This window comes from Semicossyphus pulcher, unplaced genomic scaffold (genome assembly GCF_022749685.1).
Source record: "Semicossyphus pulcher isolate SPU_LCO1_2020_fin unplaced genomic scaffold, fSemPul1.0.p SCAF_9, whole genome shotgun sequence".
In the NCBI taxonomy this organism is placed as follows: domain Eukaryota; kingdom Metazoa; phylum Chordata; class Actinopteri; order Labriformes; family Labridae; genus Semicossyphus; species Semicossyphus pulcher.
The window spans coordinates 19,371,012-19,389,992 of NW_027211770.1; the positions used below are offsets into that span (position 1 = coordinate 19,371,012).

Sequence of the window (18,981 nt, forward strand, 5' to 3'; positions counted from 1 at the left end):
CCTTACAATGTTACAATGTTACATCACAACAACATAAATAAAACAAATTCCTACAACAGAAATCATCAATCAGGAATACACACACATTTCTAAATTACTTGGGTAAGTTCTGGTAACACGTTGATTTATCATATCATATCGTGGTCCAATAAAAACACATTATCACACTTTTTTTAAGTTTATATTTCTGCTCTTATCACCCTTATAATGTTATATGTGTTTATTGCGCCTCTACAATATAATCCTGGTAGTAGTAAAGTTGTTTTTGTGTTTTTCTGGTCTAAAGTGCGAGCAGCCGGAGGGAGCAGCTGTGGGCGGGGCATGCAGATTAGCTCCACTCCTATTGGTTGGCGGGCTTTGAGGGGCGGAGCCGCTCGCAGACAAAACAGACAAGTTGCGCCTCTGAGCACCAGTCAGGACCTCTAACAGTGTTTGGTGAACTGTACCTCTTTTAGTACTCTTGAACGCAACTCTAGGAGCGTAAAAATCCACGCTTGTTTTCCTCGCGTGCATTTAAACCTTCAATAACAGAGACGTTTTGAAATCGTCGCTTACTACTTGAACTTTGTAATCTTCCCGCGGAGAAGAAGAGCTATGGATTTGGTGTGTTTAGTGTGTTTGGCTCTGAGCACCGGTGCTTGGTTCGCCTCTGCGGAGAGACACAGCGTCTACTGGAACAGCTCGAACCCACAGTAAGTACTCATCTGTGCTTTTGTGCATATTCCGCGCGCGTGTGTGCTTTATGTGTGTGCGTGCATGAGGTCAAGGAAGTTGTCTAATGTGAGTAGTAGTAAGAGAAATCACTGCTCTGTGTGTGTGTGTGTGTGTTTCCTGATGTCTGTAAAGGCGAGTGTAATTTTGCACTTTGTTGAATTGACACACATGTAAAGTCATTTCTCCTCCTGTGTGGCGCGTGAAGCCCTCTGGCTGCTCGTGCTCTTAAACAGCAACAACTGTGATTGTTGTTTTGAATCCTGTGACAATTAAACGTTCGTGTGACGTTTAAAGTCGCTCTTACTCTACATTTTAAGTCGCCTAAAAGGATTGTGATCACTCTAGACTATAACGCAGCAGTGGATGCCCAGACAGATGGACAGATTCACCACTATATTTAACCGCAACACATACACACAGCCTGGTCTAATGGTAGAAAATAGACTGACAAGTATGAACTTGGCCTGTGCTGTCTGTCTGCGGGGTCTGCACCTGTGTATGTGTGTGTCATGGAAAGACAATTAATGAGTGAATCAGTGCGTAAATGTAATCACTTTATCAGTTTTATACCGACTAAAGTGCATTTTCATGGGGAGATATAGATAGTGTTTGTGTGTCAGAGAGGGAGAGAGGCACATATTGCTGATTATTTAGTTCTGAGGTCAGAAATGTAATGCAATCCCACCACTCAGAGGAATCGATGGAGCTTGACAGACGCGCAATAACGCAGCGCGATTTATTGAGCTTTTAGCGTGGAGCGAGTGATCCCGACGCTTGAAAGACAGTATTATTATTTTATACCCGAGCTGAAGCAGAAGGACGCTTCCACAGATCGGTCGATTAAAAATCCACAACAAGGGCACAAGCCATTACGGCCTTTTAGCCGTGTCTTGATTACATCACTGGCTCTCTAATTGGCCTTTAAGAACGACAATGGAAAAGAGAAAGAGCCCCCACAACAAGGAAAACAATTGTCTTGATAATTGGATGAGAGGTCTGATGGAAAAGTCCAAACGTCATGAGGAGTGCTTGTGTCATGGGTTAGTCCATGTGTGAGTCAGCCCACCTGAGTTTTACACCTGAGTCACCACAGACAGAGAGGGAGGGAGGGAGGGCTGTGGTTCAGGTGAGACAGAAAGGGAAAAAAATGAAACACAAGCTCCAAGTTTTCACAAAAATAAAAGCTGATGGAGAAAAAACGGGGGTGGTCTAATAGTCTAATCCGGCTCTACTCTATTTCTGCAGTCATATGGGAGTTGTATAACCAAAAGAGAAATCATAACACAACACTAATCCCCTTTACGGGATGGCTTAACATAGACCCTCAAACAGGAGGAACTTCACACCACCGCATCACAAACAAGCAGCTTCTTGTATCTGTCTGACTTCTTTTAAGCCAAGACTGGTTTTTGTTTTTCTGTTCCGTGTTCAATAAGCTAATAAAACTCAAGAGGTGCGGCCTGGGTGAAAGAGAAACTTGTATGAAGAGGATAATAGCAGCTAAAAGCTGAAATGAAACCATAATCGGCTGACCTCCACATGCCACCAGTATTATATTTTTCGCCACGTTCTGCTGTCTAATCTCCATCGCTCCTCCGTAATCCCCAATTCCCAGACGCCCCCTCCCTCACTCACTTCTCTTGTCTTCTGCTTTGACTAAGAGCCCACCTGCTGCCTCCAGCGATCAGTCAGTCACCTGATTGGAGGATCCATCAAAGGGACAGTTGATAATTGATTCTTGTGTGATAGTGAGCAGTGATTTGTCTTAGGTGGAGGAGGACAGTGACCAGATGGCAGCAGTCACTCCATTCATGTTTAGGGGGGTGTATAGAGATGTGTGGCACACTGGCAGCAGGCAGCTTACGTGTGTGTGTGTGTGTCTTTTCTTTCCACACAATGAATGTAAGTGTGTGTTTGCTTTTCACCCGACTTGTCAGTGCGATTGAATGATTGCGGCTTAATCCTGTACTTCAGGTCCCGTGGGGATTTTGTGCTCTGAGTGTGTTTGTGTGTGTGACAGGTGTGGAGGCATGTTTGTCTCAGTCCGGTCCAATCTTGTTTTTTTTTACAGTACGTGTCTCTGCCTGTGTCGAGTGTGTGTGTGTAAGACAGAGATTGAACCCGTGCTGCCCTTTCCAGGAAGTGATTCTGATTTTGTTGTGGACTGAGAGGACAAGAAACTTATTAGTGCAACTTCGGAGTAAAAGAAAAAGGAGTGGCTCTTACCGTAGAAAGCCTCACTGGGACAGAAATGTGTGACTCACACTTATACACACTGCTCGGGGGGGCAACTTGGATGTTAATATTAGCTACAGCCGGCATTCCACCCTGCTGTTACTATACTAAACTCTGTCAGCTGTGTGTGTGTGTGTCTCTCACTGTACCTGTCTCCTCCTTCCCCTCTTTCCAACAGCTGTACCTCCTCCTCCTTTCTTCTGCTCTCTACATAAATATCTCTTTTTTTCTGCCCAGATTTGGACGCCACTACACTACAGCGCTCCGCTGCCTCCTTTTATATCCGCTATCTCTGCGTTATTTGGCAGCTTTCATCCACCTAGAGTAGCCTGTGCTGCCTGTATCTGTGCAAATATCCTTATCTGGAGTTTGGTGTAATGTAATATTCTGTTTATCTGCGCATGTCTGCGTCTGGCGCTGAGGCAGCCGGGGCCTGCCTCGACTCGTACGACGCGGCCTCCAGGATGAGTTTGGGGTGAACTGGGTTGATGTCAAAAAAACATTCCCCCTCCTCCCCCTCCTCCTCCTCCTCCTCCTCCTCCTCCTCTGTCCTCTAACTCGCACATTTCATACATTTTGTTCCCTCTCTCTCTGTCCCCCTTCCTCGACCCCTCCCCGGCCCATGACCCGTCCGGTTAGGGTCTCTAATCTGAGCAGAATGTGAGCACACACACACTAACACAGATTACACACTGCTTGTAATCTGAACATGTGACCCACAGACAGAAAGCATCTATAGATGTTTGTGCCTGTGTGAGCCTGTGATGTAACGTCTGTCTGTTTCATTATCCTCCATAGTCTGTGTGTGTGTGTGTATCTGGGTAGGTGGGTTATTGTGTAAGTGTTACAATGTATGTAAGTCACATAATAATAAACCTGGACTTGTCACAGTGGATGATTCCAGCCGTAATCTCCCAGATGTTCTCTCTCAATGCGAACAATCAATCCCGAGCGCCACAGGAACATCTCCACTTGGCTATGAATCCTGGACATTTCATATCAGAGGGATTGTGTACATTCCCTCTTACCTAACGCGCTTATAAATGCACACACAGTCACGCACGACAATATCAGTGTTGAAGGTCCGTGTACCTCTCTGTTTTCTCCCTGCTCTTCCTCTCGCCTCCTTATCTGTGGTCCAGACTTCCTCCCCTCCCTCCATCAGTCTCCCCCCTCTTTTTTTTTTTCCTCACAGACCTTCCTCTGTTTTTTGCCCCCAGTAGTTTTCCACCGGAGGAGGACAGAGCACCTCTCAGCCGCGGCTCTGCTAACATTAGAGAGGCTCGCTTTGGCCTGGCGTTATCGTAGTATGCGTGTGTGTGTGTACACTGCTCATTCATAGCATTTCAGGCATACTTTGGCTTTGCTGTCCACTCGTAGCCCACTATCGCCCCCTAAAGAGCAGAATGAGCAGCACATTTCTCTTAGTTTTATTTTGCCTCATTTGAAATGTTTATTCAAGTAAGAGAAGTAATTTAATACTTCATACATTCTTGGAAGTTTCTGAACTTGTCCCCTCGCTCTCTCTCTCTCAGCTAGACGGTTAGATTAACTCTCCCTGACCCCCAAACACATTAAACCAAGCATGATACCATTTGGCCTTCCTCTATTCATCGCAGACAGAATAGGAGGCTACAAAGAGGGGAGCCGGGTGAAAGGATTCCGGGGGCAGAGAGGAGGAGGAGGAGGAGGAGAGGCCGGGGTTGCAGGGTGAGAGAAGGGTGAGCTGGAGAAAGGGATTTGTGTTGAGAAATTAGCCTGGATGAAGAGCGCTGGTATATTATGTCAGCATTAAGAGACAGGAGAAAATAGAGGCGCGGGAGGGGGATGGGCCGCATTGGAAGGAATAAAAGGAGAGGCAGACGGAGGGAGGAGAGAGTGGACAGTGATGGATGAAGGGAGGGGAGAAGTTTGGGATTTAATAAGTGAGAAGAGTATTCTTAAAGAGGTTGAACTATGCCGTGCATGCATTTATAAGCGCATGGAGATGTGCACAAAAAGAGTGGAGAGCTGGATTTATAATCCAAGGAGAGACGGGAGATTGCAGCAGAGGAAGAACCCCCCCATGGTTTCTTATTACAGCACAATGAGACAGAGGAAGAATGAAGGTAGATTACATCGGAGGCTAATGCAGAGAGACTTTTCACTGTATATTAGATAATGGAGAATCCCACTAGTGAGCCGCTAAACCCATTAGACCCACTGACAGCTCCACGGCCTGTGTGAAAGGAGGTGTGAATGTGCCATACCACAGCAAATTAATAGGGTATTAAGTGTACACCTCAAAGTAAAAGTGTGTGAGAGAGCGAGTGGAAATTTGATGAGTGAGAGCACAGCGAACCGTCCAAAGCGCAGCCCCCCCCCCCGCCCGATGTGGCATTCCAGCGTGCACGCTTACTACTGATTACCTGCAGAGCAAATGGTGAAAGGAGATGAGGGAGGGGGTGTCTGTTTAGTGTTTCAGGGGTGCTGACTCGCTCAGTGTGTGTGTGTGTGAGACAAATATCTTCACTGCTGACTCAGATGCTTGCTGGTGTGTGTAGTGGTAGAAGCCACGACCCTGAACTCTAACCCTTCGACCCGGCTGCCAGTTTGAAACTCTTCCCCCAGAGGGCCGGAGAGAGAGTGTCAGTTGTTGTGAGTGAAACCAGCGAGAGCTCGGGGGACAAATGGAGGGACGGCGGGGCTGTCGGGAAGGGCGAAAGAAGGGGGGAGAGGAAAGAGGGATGGCAGGAAGACAAGAGGGCAAGGACAATGCAAAGACTTCAAAGCTTCAACGAGGAGGCCAAGTGTTGAGGAAGTCACCTTATTTCTTCTTCTACTGTTTTGCTTTTTATACCCTTTCAACACACGACTTGTCCGCTGACGCAAAAGCTAGAGTAGCTCCGGAGTGAGAAATGACCTTTTTCTGGCACAGAGGAAGAAAGACTACAGCCACCTTCAACCCCTCGCTGTTTACACACACCTCGGCGCACACACGAGAAGACACAAGAGGCTTCAGCAGGCCTTGATAAACAGATGTGCTCATGAGCCCGCGGCATGAGACGCCCTGAATAAGGGTCTTCAGAGGATCCCTCTCTCTCGAAAACATGCACGCGCACACACACACACACACAGACAGAGACGAACCCACAGACGGGAAGATGAAGCGGCGTGAAAAGTAGGTCTGCAACAACTCACACACCTGGCCCTCGCTCTCACACAGCTATCACGTTAATGCAACTCTCACCCTCCCGAGAACTGTCAGCTGGAGGAGGTTAGAGGAGACGCGGGGAGATACGAGAGTCTGCGGGAGTGGAGGGCCGTGATGAGTGAAAGTGGAGAGCGAGAGGAGTTTTTCCCAATTCCTTGACTCGCGGGCGCGAAGATAACTCAATCCACTGCAACTCAAACACTCAAGCATCGACCCGTCCGGGCGAATGCAACTAGAAATCCTCCCACAGTCATACGAGCGCACATTTAACACACATCCGCAGCAGTAAGAGCAGTGAAAGCTCTGCAGGGGACAGGGCACGGGGTTAAAGGGGCCCTGTAGCCTTCTGGCGCTCTGTCTTTGGGGAGGGAATGGGTATAATTACACCCCATTCATTCCTCCTCCCCTCCTTTTCTAGAGAACACGTTGGCCCCAGACCCCTAACAGCTTTTAATTAGCCAGACCAATGTGGGGGAGGAGGAGGGGGAGGAGGGGGATAAAAGGAGAGTTTTCTTAAAAGCATGACTCGTGAATGAAATTAGCAACAGAGTCTGTGTGTGTTTGTTGGCTTTTGACGAGCCTGTGTTTCCAAGGACACAGCGTAGGGGGAAAAGGGTGGACCCCGTACAACTCTTGGTTACTTCAGAGGAAGCGAGATCTTTAAGCATCTTGTTCTCTCTTATTACCGGTGTGACTCAAAGAAAACAGAGCAGAAAGGAACAAGATGAGAGTAAAGATTATTTTGCCAATTAGGCGACCACAGGCTCGCTCTCTCCTCCTTTCAATAAAACACAAACAAAGGCGCGCACACCTGCACAGGAGAGTACACACTTACAAAGAGCCTTTTCTAAGAGAGAGAAAGCGGTGGTTGCATGTGGAGGGTGGTGATCAGCCTGTTAGCCCTGGATAACAAGTATAGAGCTGTGCTGCGCTAACAAAGCGTGTTTTGACAGGTAGGTTAGCGCTAACTGATACACACACACACGCATACAGAGGCAGGAAGGAGGGGTTAGAGGCCCACGTTTGGAGCCAGTGTGTCTGTGACTTGGCCAGGGGGGTCCTAACAGGAGCCACAACAACAAGAGGGGGGGGCCACCACGTCCCGAGCTTTGATGCTGGTGCAGCACACGTAAACAATGGCAGGCGCACAGGAGTCACTTTCACTCGTCAGAAGACAGAAAAAAACAGGCTGTCAGACGGTTTGAGCGAGATTGGGTTTGAGGATTAGAGCCTGATGTCCCCTGAGGATGTAAAGGTGTTTTCTTCATTAGCTGTAGCGACATGCTAGCCAGGCGCAGATTAGCACACCAGTAACATGTTTACTTTAGAGGAAAGGCATAGTTGTTAGTTGAAACTGAAAGTGAAGACACCTCTTATTTGTTTCCTCTGTGGCGCTACGAACGTCTTTCTCACTGAGCAAAGAAGTAAATAAGTTAAAGGTAGAAATGTATCATTGCCACAAATGTGTGGTTACGGTGTAGTTATAAAACAGGGTCGGGGGACAGGCATGGGAAGTGAGCAAAGAGGAGACAGGGAGGTTTCAAAAGAGCCATAAAACTAAATGAAGGGTAAAGATGAAAAGAGAGCGACAGTCTGACTGTCTCTGCTCTCTGTCTTTGAAGCATTTGGAGAGAAATTAAGAGACAGAGACACAGATAGAGACCGCCAATTAATGTGAGGAGCCTCAACACTGATAAACAAACACCCAGATGAAACCAACAGTCTAAAAAGACGTGTTGTTCAGACAGAAAGTGGACTGAAGAGATAGATTGACTGGTTGATAAGCTGTCGTTTAAAATCTCATCTTCGTGCGAGCAGGCGAGGCGTAAATCTCCGCTGAAGGCAAAACTGGGGTTGGAGCAGGAAAAGGCGTGGTAGTGGGGTGGTGTTTCGGGCTTTATGAGATTCTAGGTGTGTTTTTTTTTGTGCGTAAACAAAGTGAACGAGTCGGGCCTGATCAGACTCTTTCTAATTCTGTCACTGTGACGTGTTTGCACAAGTACACTGTAAAAAACACATCAACACAAACAGCCTCACGTTGGTGCCTGGAACGCGCCCAAGTAGCAGTAACCTGTGTGGTAACGTGTGTGAGTAAGTGTGTGTGTGTGATTAAGCCTCATTGTTGTTCTTAACACGCATGTTTTTGTGAACCAAGCTGTCTGGGTGTGCGGCGAACACGTGGACAAAAACATATTTTGTATTTTCTTGTATGAACCGCTTTGAGGACATATGTCAGTAACCTCCTCCTTCTTCTTGTCTCCCTGCAGCTTCCTCTGGGATGAGTACACCGTGGAAGTGCGTATCAACGACTATCTGGACATCATCTGCCCCCACTACGCCCAGGGCGAGGTGTCACAGCACGCAGCTGAGCGCTATGTGCTCTACATGGTGGAGAAGGAGGACTACGATGTGTGCAAACCGCACTCCTTCGACCAGCTCCGTTGGGAGTGCTCGCGGCCGTTCGCTGCCCACGTTCCTGAGAAGTTCTCCGAGAAATTCCAGCGTTTTACTCCCTTCACTCTGGGCAAGGAGTTCGCACAGGGAGAGAGCTACTATTATATCTGTAAGTATCACAAAAACAACATTTTTATGCCTTATTTTTATCCAATGAAAGTCTCTGGTATTAAACTTCTCCCTCCTTTTTGCCTCTCCGCAGCAAAGCCAATGCACCACCATGGCGAGGACTGCCTGCGGCTGAAAGTGAATGTCATCGGGCATAAAGGCTCAGGAAAGACCCATGTAGATAAACCCAAGGCAGATGATACAGGAAAAAGCATGGATGGAGGAAAAGGGAAGTTTCCTGCTGCTGGAGGAGTTCACAACCCTTCTAACCGGCTCCCAGCAGGTGAGGACTCAAAATAAAATCCCAGACAGATACATAACAGTCCCAGCAGCCACAGTCTGAGAGGAGCACAGCTGTGTGTGTTTACAAAGCTGGAATGATGAAATTTAACACTGACCGTCCTTCTCTTGTTCTTCCCTCAGATGACCCTGCTGTGATGGAGCCTAACGTGCAGAGGAGCATCGGCAGCTCAGGAGCGCAGCTGGTCTCCTTTTCGCTCCTCTTCACCATGATCCCAGTCTTATTAGCGCTCCTGCTACAATAAGGCTGCAGGAGAGACGCTGCGGCAGAGACAATGCTAACCCGATGCTGGTCATTGGGTCCATGAACACTCAGAGATTTTTTTTATACAGATTTTTTTATATGAGCATGGACCGTTCTGTCAGTGTGTGTTTGCGTGTGCGTGATTGTGGGACGTGGAGCGCTCCAAAGAAGAGGTCCTCAAAGACGTTTTTTATTTCTTCATAGTAAGGATGGGAGTTCTCGTCATTATGAACAAAACCTGCGAGCAAACTGATCAAAACACGTCACGGATCAAAATCAAATTGAAAAGAGGATTACATTGTCTTCGTTATCCTGTGTTCTCCAATGTTCACTCCAGTGGTACAGATGTGCATTGTTCTCCTTATCTCCAACTGTTGATGTCATTTCTCATCCTTATTAATGTCGTGACATTAATAATTCTGCGTATTTGAAATGTGGTCCGCTACTGCCAAAGTGGTTTACATTGTGTAGGATATTTGTCTTGTTGTTATGTAGCACTCAGCTCCCTGTTATCTCTCCTCAAGTCTGTTAAAGCAACACTGTCATTTTATTCAGTTCAGTTACAAGAAATCAAACAGTTTAACTCCGTTCAGTGGTTCTCCACCTTCTTTTTTTCTTGGCTCATAAGCCTTTAAAGAGGGGGTATTATGCTGTTTCACATATTAAGACATATATATAATGTTTCAATGTTGGATGTCCACACTAAATGTGGGGGAAGTTTCAAATCTGTAGGTAAAAGTATGTTGGCGTAATTCCCCAGGCTTCTCAGCTCAGTCTGCAGTCTGCTGTGAACGCCAGGTTTCACACAGTTTTTTCTTCAGCAGTCTTCGAAGAGCTGGCCAATCAGAAGAAAGCGGGCTGTAGGGGCGGGGTTTCTTAAAGGGACCGAGCTGACTGAGCCGTTTCAGACGGAGGCTGTATGAGGGCCTGCACAGAGCACCAGGGAAAAGAAAAATTAGGTTTTTTTTTAACTGTAAATTATGCTAAGCTAGTCCACAGGTATCACAGAGTGAAAAGAAGCTTGAAAGTAGCATAATACCCCCCCTTTAACGTGATGCCCAACTCTACTCATGCAGCTTAAACAGTAAAGAAATCTGTTCTTTTTAACTTATTTAATATTTTCCATAAGAAAAAAGTAAATGCAGCAGAATTCATTTGTATGCGAGAAATGTGTATTTATTCTTTGTGTCATTAAGTTCTTGCCAGTGTTCTAAATGTTCTCACAGAGCCGCTGATCAACAGAACAAAACACCTTCACACTAACAGGTGATTTAGGGAGCTGAGCTTCTTCAGTCTTTAATGGTTATTCACTCGCTTCTCCTGTCTCGACACGATCATGGTACACTGGCTGATGTGCAGATGTGATCCTACTTGCATGTTGTCAAACCTCAAAGTGAAGACTCTCCCCACAATTCATTTACACTTGTTTGTTGTTAAACACATTGTATTATTTTGTAAATGTTTATATGTAAATTTGTACATAGAGAAAACTATAAGAAGATGTGAAATAAAAAAAATGTGATGTCATTTAAAAAGTACGTCTGGTTTTTATTCCCTCTTGTGAAATGTATTTTTACCCCGAGCTGCTCTGGATCCCGAAGTCCCACTGACGTCACTCAGATTTTGATGGATGAGACAATATTTTTGCAAAGCTATCCGTCTCCCGTCCGATGAAATGTCTCCAGCACCCTCCACATTTCCACCCCCGGGTCTTTCCCAACCTTTATTTCTCATCCCCTCTTCACCGCCCTCTTCGTCTTTCATCCCTGGTGACACGACTCGCCCTGGCTTAGATTTCACAGCCTGAAAACCAAACACGAGAGCCGAGAGGGGGACGATGAAGGAGCGTGAGTGCGGGATAGTGCGGCTGGAGAGGCCCACAAGCAAACTGACAACTGGGTGTGAAGGTGTCACTCTCGCCTCCTCTCTCGCACTCTTTTACTCCTTTTTTTTCTCCTTCTTGCCCTTTCTTTTACAGCTCAGTACATCCTCTTTGTAGGCAAAGAAGAACATCCCTCTGCACGGGTGAGTGTTGGAATGAAGAGGGGTACAAGTGTGCAAACCTCCGAGCTGACTGAAAACTGTCAAAAGTCACCACGGCCTGTAAAAGCACACAACGTATACGTTCAAAACATGAACATAAAGCCGACATGTTTGTTTTTCCATGATCACGTCACGGTTTAAATTCACTGCAGATGATCTCATCCCATGTATCTGTAGGGTAGTGCCCGATACACACCAAACATGGCACTGCAATGTGGGCCTGTGTCAGTTCAAGATGAAGTCATCCAGCTGTGTGCGAACATTAAATACACTCATGGTGCACACAGATGCACGGCTAAAAGGCAGTTATTTTTCTGCAACTGGTGGAAAGAACGTAAAAAAAAAGGATTATTTTAATCTCTGACATTTTCAATCTGACACTGTGCCTGCTAATGAAATAAATGCAAACGTAGTTGAAAGGGAGAATATCTTAACATCAACAGGGACAAAGATGGACAATTGTATACACAAAGAAAAAAACAATTACACAAAGGGGTTGAACAGAATATCCAATTGTTCAACATCTTCATAGAAATGACTTTAAAAATATAGACATAAAAAAACGAAGTGAAGAAAATGAAATGTCAAACACAAAGCTTGAGCTAAAAGAAAATGAAGCAGCGAGAAAATTATACATCAAAGATTTCTATTAAAGGTCAAGTGTGAGAGATTTCAGAGTGAAGTGTTTCTGTACCGAGAGCTTCACGGTGACGAGAGCGAGGGAGGTAAGAAAAAGAGAAAGTTCATGTAGACTCTTAAGGCAAAGGTTACATTCACTAGGGCTTTGCTAAATGGGAAGGCAGCAGATGTTAAAAGTTTTAATTCACAACTTAAGTAGTAAAAGTCGATAAAAACTGGTAGGATGACGAATTAAGGAGAGTTTTTATCTCATTTTGTTGCTGATAATTTACTGGTGGAAACGCTGTGCACACACAGCACACTCGTCCTCCTAGGAGTGGTGATGATGTAAACCACTGGTCCTCTGCCTTTTTGGCTGACCACACCCTGAACACGCAACCCTGTCTGGTTGTTGATAATCACTACTGGTTACAAGGGGCCTATTAAATCAAAGGCTGTTTTTTCTTCTCATATTAAGTCATTTGAATAGTAGTGTAGAGAGCCAGACAAAATAAATACAATTCACCTCACAGCTAGAAGGTTCCTGGACGTAGGGGGTCTTTCTGTGTGGAGTTTGCATGTTCTCCCTGTGCCCGTTGGTGTGAATGAGCATGAAGAGTTGTGTGTCAGCCTTTTGATTGACTGGCGATCAGTCCAGGGTGAACCCCGACTCTCGCCCAACGACAGCTGGGATAGGCTCCAGCCCTCCCTGCAACCCTGAACAGGATAAGCGGTATAGATAATGGATGGATGGATTTTGTTTAAGGGTTCAACAGCAGAGTAGTACTCAGTTGGACTTCCATAGGCTTGGGATACTCACAGACTTAAAGTAAAATGCTCAAAATCAAACGTCTTTCAATTGAAACACCCACTTCTTTCCCATTCCAAACAAGTTTGTAACTCAGGTTGTCTATAAAGTCTGCAGCCAATGCCAACATATTCTCTCAAACGTTTTAACCCCCCTACTAACTACACTTTAAAGGAAACAATATATAGAAGATGTATTTATTGTTGCTTATATGTCCTACTGTGATGCTGCCTTACTCTCCCAAGCTTGTTTTGCCTGTTTAGCTGTCAATGTTTTGCCTGTTCCTGTTCTGGTTTTTATATGTTGTGTGTTTTATTTGTTGTAATGGTCAAACTTTACATCAGGCAGAGGAACAGCAGTCGGAAATGAGCCTTTTGGCTAACACTGGCACATTTACAGTGATGGTGGCTAATGTGCATTGTCCCTGAGAATAAATAAATAAATAATTGAAATATTATTAAAAGTGCTGTACCTTACAGACCAACTACAGACATTAAAACAATTGATTTCACAGGCTGAGCAGTATTAATTATTAACAGTAAAATAAACGTGTTTTTTCCAGCATGACCACCAGACTTAAAAAGCACGTTAAGTTATAAACAGATAAAAACGAGAGCGTAACATTTTAGCTCTAACTGTATTAACTATCTCAGTAAAGTGTCCCTCTGTTTGCCCCACATCAGCCAGCTCCAAATGCTTTCAGCGTGATGACGTAAAGCGCGAGGTCCGCTATCGTTTCAGCATCCAATTGGAGCAAATCTACCCCACCTTTTCAACACATAGCCAATCAGAGTGCAGAAACATTGAGCACACTGATTGCAAACACGGAAATACAGTGAGAGAAGGAAGGCGTCACAGTTTACTCATAACCCGTCTTTTAGTCCATGACAATTAAGCATCCGCGATTAAAAGCACACGCAGCACGTACTTAAACACAACCGGGTAGTGTTTTAGATATTTCTTTCTGTTCTATGGATTTCTTGTATCTACTGTCATGGGCCTGCATCGTGTTCACAGTCGGGATGTTCTCGACTGGACTGTAAGTTGAATTGCTCATTAATGTCGTGCATTCATCCTCATTTCGTCCCGTTAATTTAATAAGTGTGTAGTGAACATGAAAGAAGTGAGATACAGTTTGGAGACGATGGAGGGTTTTCTTTAATAGCTCTTCTTGCTTGTCTGGTCCCTTGACAGCTGTTGTGATGTTATCTTATCAAAGAATGCAATAACATATGTTATTAACTTGTTCTGTTGGGTGTTTTTTTGTGTGTTTCTAGGGCCGACCTGAAGAAGATGCGGGAAACCAAAAGTGCTGACAATATCCAGTTTCTCCCTTTCCTCACCACGTGTCTTAAGTAGGCTGAGTGTGTGTGTGGTTGTATCCTGTCACTATGAGCTGTGGTTTGCACATCTAACGCTTGTCTTGTTTCCATAGTAACCTGGGCTGGTTGTATTATGGAGTTCTGAAGCAAGATCAGACCATCATCCCGGTCAACGTTATTGGAGCTCTGCTGCAGATCCTCTACATCATCGTGTACCTCCACTACACAAAACAGAAGGTCAGCTCAGGCCCCCCAGGTTGGCACTGACTTCATTTGAATATGTTGTTTTCACATCAGTCACTCAGCATGTTGTGGTGTGTTTCAGAGGCTGATGATATCCCAGACGTTAGCAGCAGGCATGGTGCTGACCTGTGGCTGGTTCTACTTCACTACGTTTCTTCCTGAGGGGGAATCTCGGCTGAGCCAGCTGGGCCTGACCTGCAGCGTGGTCACCGTCAGCATGTACATGTCCCCGCTCACAGACCTGGTAAAGCTTGCATGCAACACAGACACAACATACAGACAGTGTGTACGGAGGCAAATAAACTCGATCAATAAATAATTTAGGTATTCTGTTAGTTAGTTATCTTAGACTTCACAATAGATCTGCTGCTATCCTTATAAATATGACATAAGTAAGTGATGAAACAAGATGTACCTCCAAGCTCAAAACATGAACCAGATCTGTGGAAAATGTTAGTCTGTTAATTGTACATCAACATATTAGTTGCAACCCAAAGTACACGTCAAACTAATGATCAATTGCAGGTAGGGTAACACCTTAGATCAGACCCGCCTCTCGCCCAATGACAGCTGCGATCAGCTTCAGCCTCCCCACGACCCTGAACAGGATTGTCTGTATACATAATGGATGGATCCTTTTGAAAGAGGATGAGCATTGACACTAGTGAGTTGTCGGTGAGTTATTTGCTAACTGTAATTCATAGCTGTCCTTCCGCCCACAAAGAAAACACAATCGATGACGGCTCATTCCTAAGTGCGTCGTAACACTGTGAGGTCCATTATCTCAGGACTCCTGGAATGTGCTGTCCATGCTGAGGAGCACTCAGGATTACATTTGGAAATATGACCACAGCTTTATAAATGATTTATTATTTTACCTGTAAAACGCCACTTACACTCTTTATTTTTTTTATCACTTTACTTTTTTTATTAACTCTCAGATGTACGTCACTTTGGACAAAAAGCGCCTGCTAAATGTAAAGCTGCTTTCTACACGTGCCACAGTTTAAGAAGACTTCACAATACTCACGTGAACACTATATATCAGACTATACGACTGTAAACAGCACATTCAGTCTTCTTCTCTGACCTTTTGCTCAGCATCTGCTCAGCTCAGTATCTCCGGTGCCTCATGTCAGCACTGCACGTGCAGCTATCTGCTAATGAAGGAATAAATCCCCCCGTTCTCTCTCTTTCCTTTTGTCTCTTTGTGTCATCTTGTTGCCCTGTCTGCTATCCTGTTTGTCCTCTTCCCTCCATCTGCTTCATAGCTCTGAATGACCCCCAGTCTTCAGTTTCCTGCCTTTCTTTTTCTCATCTGTGCCTTCCTGTTATTCTCTGACTCATCTCCTTGGTTACATTCTGTTCTCTCCTTACAGTCATTTTTATGTTGGCACTTATCACCATTATTCAAACAATTCACTAAATGTCAAACCGTCCTCCAATGATTACTCAGACACTCCATACCTTTGGTCTTCCTATGCACCGGGGGACTACGAAGTCTGTAGGCTGGTTTACATTCAGTTTTATTTTCCCACATCTCAGCAAATACTTTGGTCGGTCTAAGGACTCAGCAATGCTAGAAAATAAGTTCCCTGTAATTAAAAAGATGTTTATCGCTGTTCCAAATAGCCACACTATAAAAGAGGGGTTATTATATTTGTATCGTTTGTGCACGTAGATGTGACATAGTCGTGTAAGGAATACAAAAAAGAGCTTGTGAGTTCAAACCCAGTGTATTTAGTCAGATCAGCACACCTGGCAAATCGTTGCTTGCCTGACACCACCAGTCCAATTTGCAATGCAAAAGAGTCTGGAAGCTCTCAGTTAATTTTCATTTTCCACAGGGTGTTATTAATGGGCGTAGCTGTAATTGCCTCTAGACACACAATTGGATAGACCTACAACCAGCCGGAGCAACGGAATGAGTGATGTAGCAAGTAGCTAGTTAAGGAAATGAATTTGGGTTTAAGGTAAGGCATAATGTACAGTAAACCGGTTGTTAGTTCTCTAAACATTATCCCGCTTATTGCACGGCTTTTCTTCTATTTGTTACAAAATATTGATTTGGAAATGATTGTATTTATTTAAAAATGATAATCTTTCTGTTTTCCTTTTAATGCTCTGTTACACTCACAGTGAGAGCTCCATAGCAACAGTTAACTCTAGCCTTCTTAGAATGAGCTAACCTGGCTGTGATTACTCACATTAAATGAAACATTTCCACCGATGGTGAGGTAAGACGCGGTGAACAGGGCCGCAGATCACCTGATAGAGGTTTTCTGTCTCGTCACTGTCAGAGTCGGTTAACATTTTCTTTTCCGACTGTCTTTGAACACCGCCGTATCCCGTACTGTGTTCCGTTTGTTGTTTGCTTCACGTGCTGTCTTCAGTTTTGCAGATCTCTCTGTCAGTTTTTGTGTCTTTTAACCTTTATTGCTTTCTCTCCTCTGTTTTCATCTCTTTTTTCACTCTGTAAACAAACCGACGTCAAATTTACTGGACTTCTTTCGACGAATTGATATGATTACAGTTCGTCCTCCGGATTGTGTGATTAGAGCCACTTCCCTAGCAACGCTCTGTTCTTCATAGCAACGGTCTGTTTAGCAGACCTTGGAATGCCGTACTTAACCAATCGGAATGAATAATTTAACACAGGTGTGTAATAATAACATAATAAACAGGTTTGACATCACATGACTTGGTAGCAAACATATGTCCTTTGAACTTCACTTTAACTACTGTACTGTAACTACTGTAACCTCCTGCATCATTGTCAGCCAGCTGGGTTCTTTACAAGCGCTCCAACAGTGCTCCTATGTACAATCATCGTATGGTTATTGCGTGAATAGGCTTGTCTATTCGTCTGGTTCCCGGCTATATTTTTGCGTAAAGTGAGTGAATGGATTGTCATTTGAAACCAGAGTTACAGAAATTGTAAGACAGAGGCCTGAAATCAAAACCTGTTAAACCAATTGACGGATGTTACGGAATTTTGGAGACGTGGAGACAGATCAACAAGCTGTACACGCAACAATGACATATTGTACAAAAATAACAATGGCAAACGTTTGAGCAAACAAGCCTACTTACACAGCAGGCACGAAGTGACTCCATCAATCATTTGGAGTCCTGTTCCTGGCCACCTGACCTGTATCTAGTATTTACTGTTAGCTCTCTATTGGCCTTCACCAACTTTCATGGAACATATCTGGCTCTTTATGCGCTCCATTTTAATAAACTGATAGTTTCTATGTAAATCTAAAAGCATTCATTAATGCAGCTTTAAAGTCTATTTGTGAACTGATTGTTCCCATCTTGCTCTGTCTCCTCCCTGTCAGGTAGAGATCGTGCGCAGTGGTGACGTGCAGCGCTTGTCCTTTCCTCTGACTGTAGCCACCTTCTTCACTTCAACCTCCTGGGTCCTCTATGGTCTCCAGCTGGACGACTACTTTATTGTGGTGAGACACAGCAGCCATGCACCTGAATAAACACAGATTCCATGATTGTTTTCTTTAATAAAATGAAAGCTTTTCCCTTTAATGCCTTCATGCCTTTTCTTCTTCCTGTCTGTGTTCATTCCAGGTCCCAAACACGCCTGGAATCTTCACCAGCCTCATCAGATTTTATCTGTTTAGGAGATTTTCTTCTGTCAATCAAAGCTCACCTTCTTATAAGACTCTGCAGATATGAGGATGTAAGGGAGAGATTTCAGACTTCACAGAGGGCTGCAGTGAAATGAAATCCATCTTTTAATCAGACGGAGAGACCGGGGTTACATGCAGACAGACAAACTGTCACTGGACGACGCCACTGACGAAGTGCAGATATTGTGCTTGTGTTTGTTGGCTTTGTACTTTCCGGAAGCTATTTCAGTTACTTAGTTTGGAGCAAAATATGAAGTCTTCAATTAAAGTTGTAATCTCGAAGATCTCAGTTTCGTTCGCTTTGGCGGCACCTCAGGCGACAAACGGTAATTGCGGGAGCACACTTCAGATATCCAGACAGTGTCGCATGTGTGACGTCCACGGTTGGCTCCGGTTGTAACTCTTGATTTTCCTTGCTGGCGGTCACTTTCCTTTTTAGACTGTTTGCTTCATCTGAGCGTCGAATTTGTGTCTTTTTCTTTGGATTTTCACTTATTTTTGAAGTTGTATCTGTAGTCATTGATCTTTTCTTTGTTTGTTCAGCCATAGTAGATTACTGTTTACTCGCAACACTTGTAGAGAGCGGAGAAGCAGCTGCTTAGCTCCGCCTACCCTCTCTGGCAGACCAACAACTGCTCGGTGATGGAAAGCGCTTCACTAAATAGGCGCTGCTTGGGATTTTTTTCTGTGAACGTCACAACAGACACCCAGTCTGTAATAGTGCCAATGCAAAGGCTTTCATCAGTGGGCCATAGGCTCAATCACCATTGTGTTACCTCATTCGGTCCTACAGACATTTATTTAAATGAAAATCTTCGAGATTATTACTTTAAGTTCAATATATATTTTCTGTTTCTCAAACTTTGTCCTTAAAGTGCCTTCTGTCAGATCATGTGTGCCATTAAAGATTATTGGCCAACATGTCAGCAGACTTGCGATAGTCTCACAATCCAGTGAATTGGATTGAATCTTTCTTAATTCATACTAACCAAAGATTTTGTGGCTGCTATTTTGATATTACATATATTTCCTATGGTACCTGGTAATCACTG

The 18,981-nt window shown here is 44.5% G+C and overlaps 2 protein-coding genes across 2 annotated transcripts; both read left to right on the plus strand.

The window, feature by feature from the left end:
• Positions 1–426: 426 nt before the first annotated feature.
• Positions 427–10,775, plus strand: efna1b (ephrin-A1b). Its single transcript, XM_069655840.1, has 4 exons — positions 427–692; positions 8,410–8,705; positions 8,799–8,987; positions 9,128–10,775. Exons 1-4 carry the CDS (start codon positions 595–597, stop codon positions 9,247–9,249), a joined length of 705 nt encoding a protein of 234 aa, XP_069511941.1. The 5' UTR covers positions 427–594; the 3' UTR covers positions 9,250–10,775.
• A 2,792-nt stretch (positions 10,776–13,567) lies between these two features.
• Positions 13,568–18,379, plus strand: slc50a1 (solute carrier family 50 member 1). The gene is made up of 6 exons (XM_069655841.1): positions 13,568–13,756; positions 13,995–14,072; positions 14,153–14,276; positions 14,365–14,526; positions 17,624–17,743; positions 17,868–18,379. The coding sequence occupies exons 1-6, from the start codon at positions 13,689–13,691 to the stop codon at positions 17,973–17,975; spliced, it is 660 nt and encodes a 219-aa protein (XP_069511942.1). The 5' UTR covers positions 13,568–13,688; the 3' UTR covers positions 17,976–18,379.
• The last annotated feature ends 602 nt before the right edge of the window (positions 18,380–18,981 follow it).

What these genes read in the sequence shown, in the direction of transcription:
- slc50a1 (XM_069655841.1), top strand. Translation starts at nt 13,689, where the DNA reads ATGGATTTCTTGTATCTACTGTCATGGGCCTGCATCGTGTTCACAGTC. An exon ending in GGGATGTTCTCGACTGGACT is followed by an intron (nt 13,757 to 13,994) that starts GTAAGTTGAATT and finishes GTGTGTTTCTAG; the next exon opens with GGCCGACCTGAAGAAGATGC. An exon ending in TGTCCCCGCTCACAGACCTG is followed by an intron (nt 14,527 to 17,623) that starts GTAAAGCTTGCA and finishes CCTCCCTGTCAG; the next exon opens with GTAGAGATCGTGCGCAGTGG.
- efna1b (XM_069655840.1), top strand. Translation starts at nt 595, where the DNA reads ATGGATTTGGTGTGTTTAGTGTGTTTGGCTCTGAGCACCGGTGCTTGG. An exon ending in TGGAACAGCTCGAACCCACA is followed by an intron (nt 693 to 8,409) that starts GTAAGTACTCAT and finishes GTCTCCCTGCAG; the next exon opens with CTTCCTCTGGGATGAGTACA. An exon ending in AGAGAGCTACTATTATATCT is followed by an intron (nt 8,706 to 8,798) that starts GTAAGTATCACA and finishes GCCTCTCCGCAG; the next exon opens with CAAAGCCAATGCACCACCAT.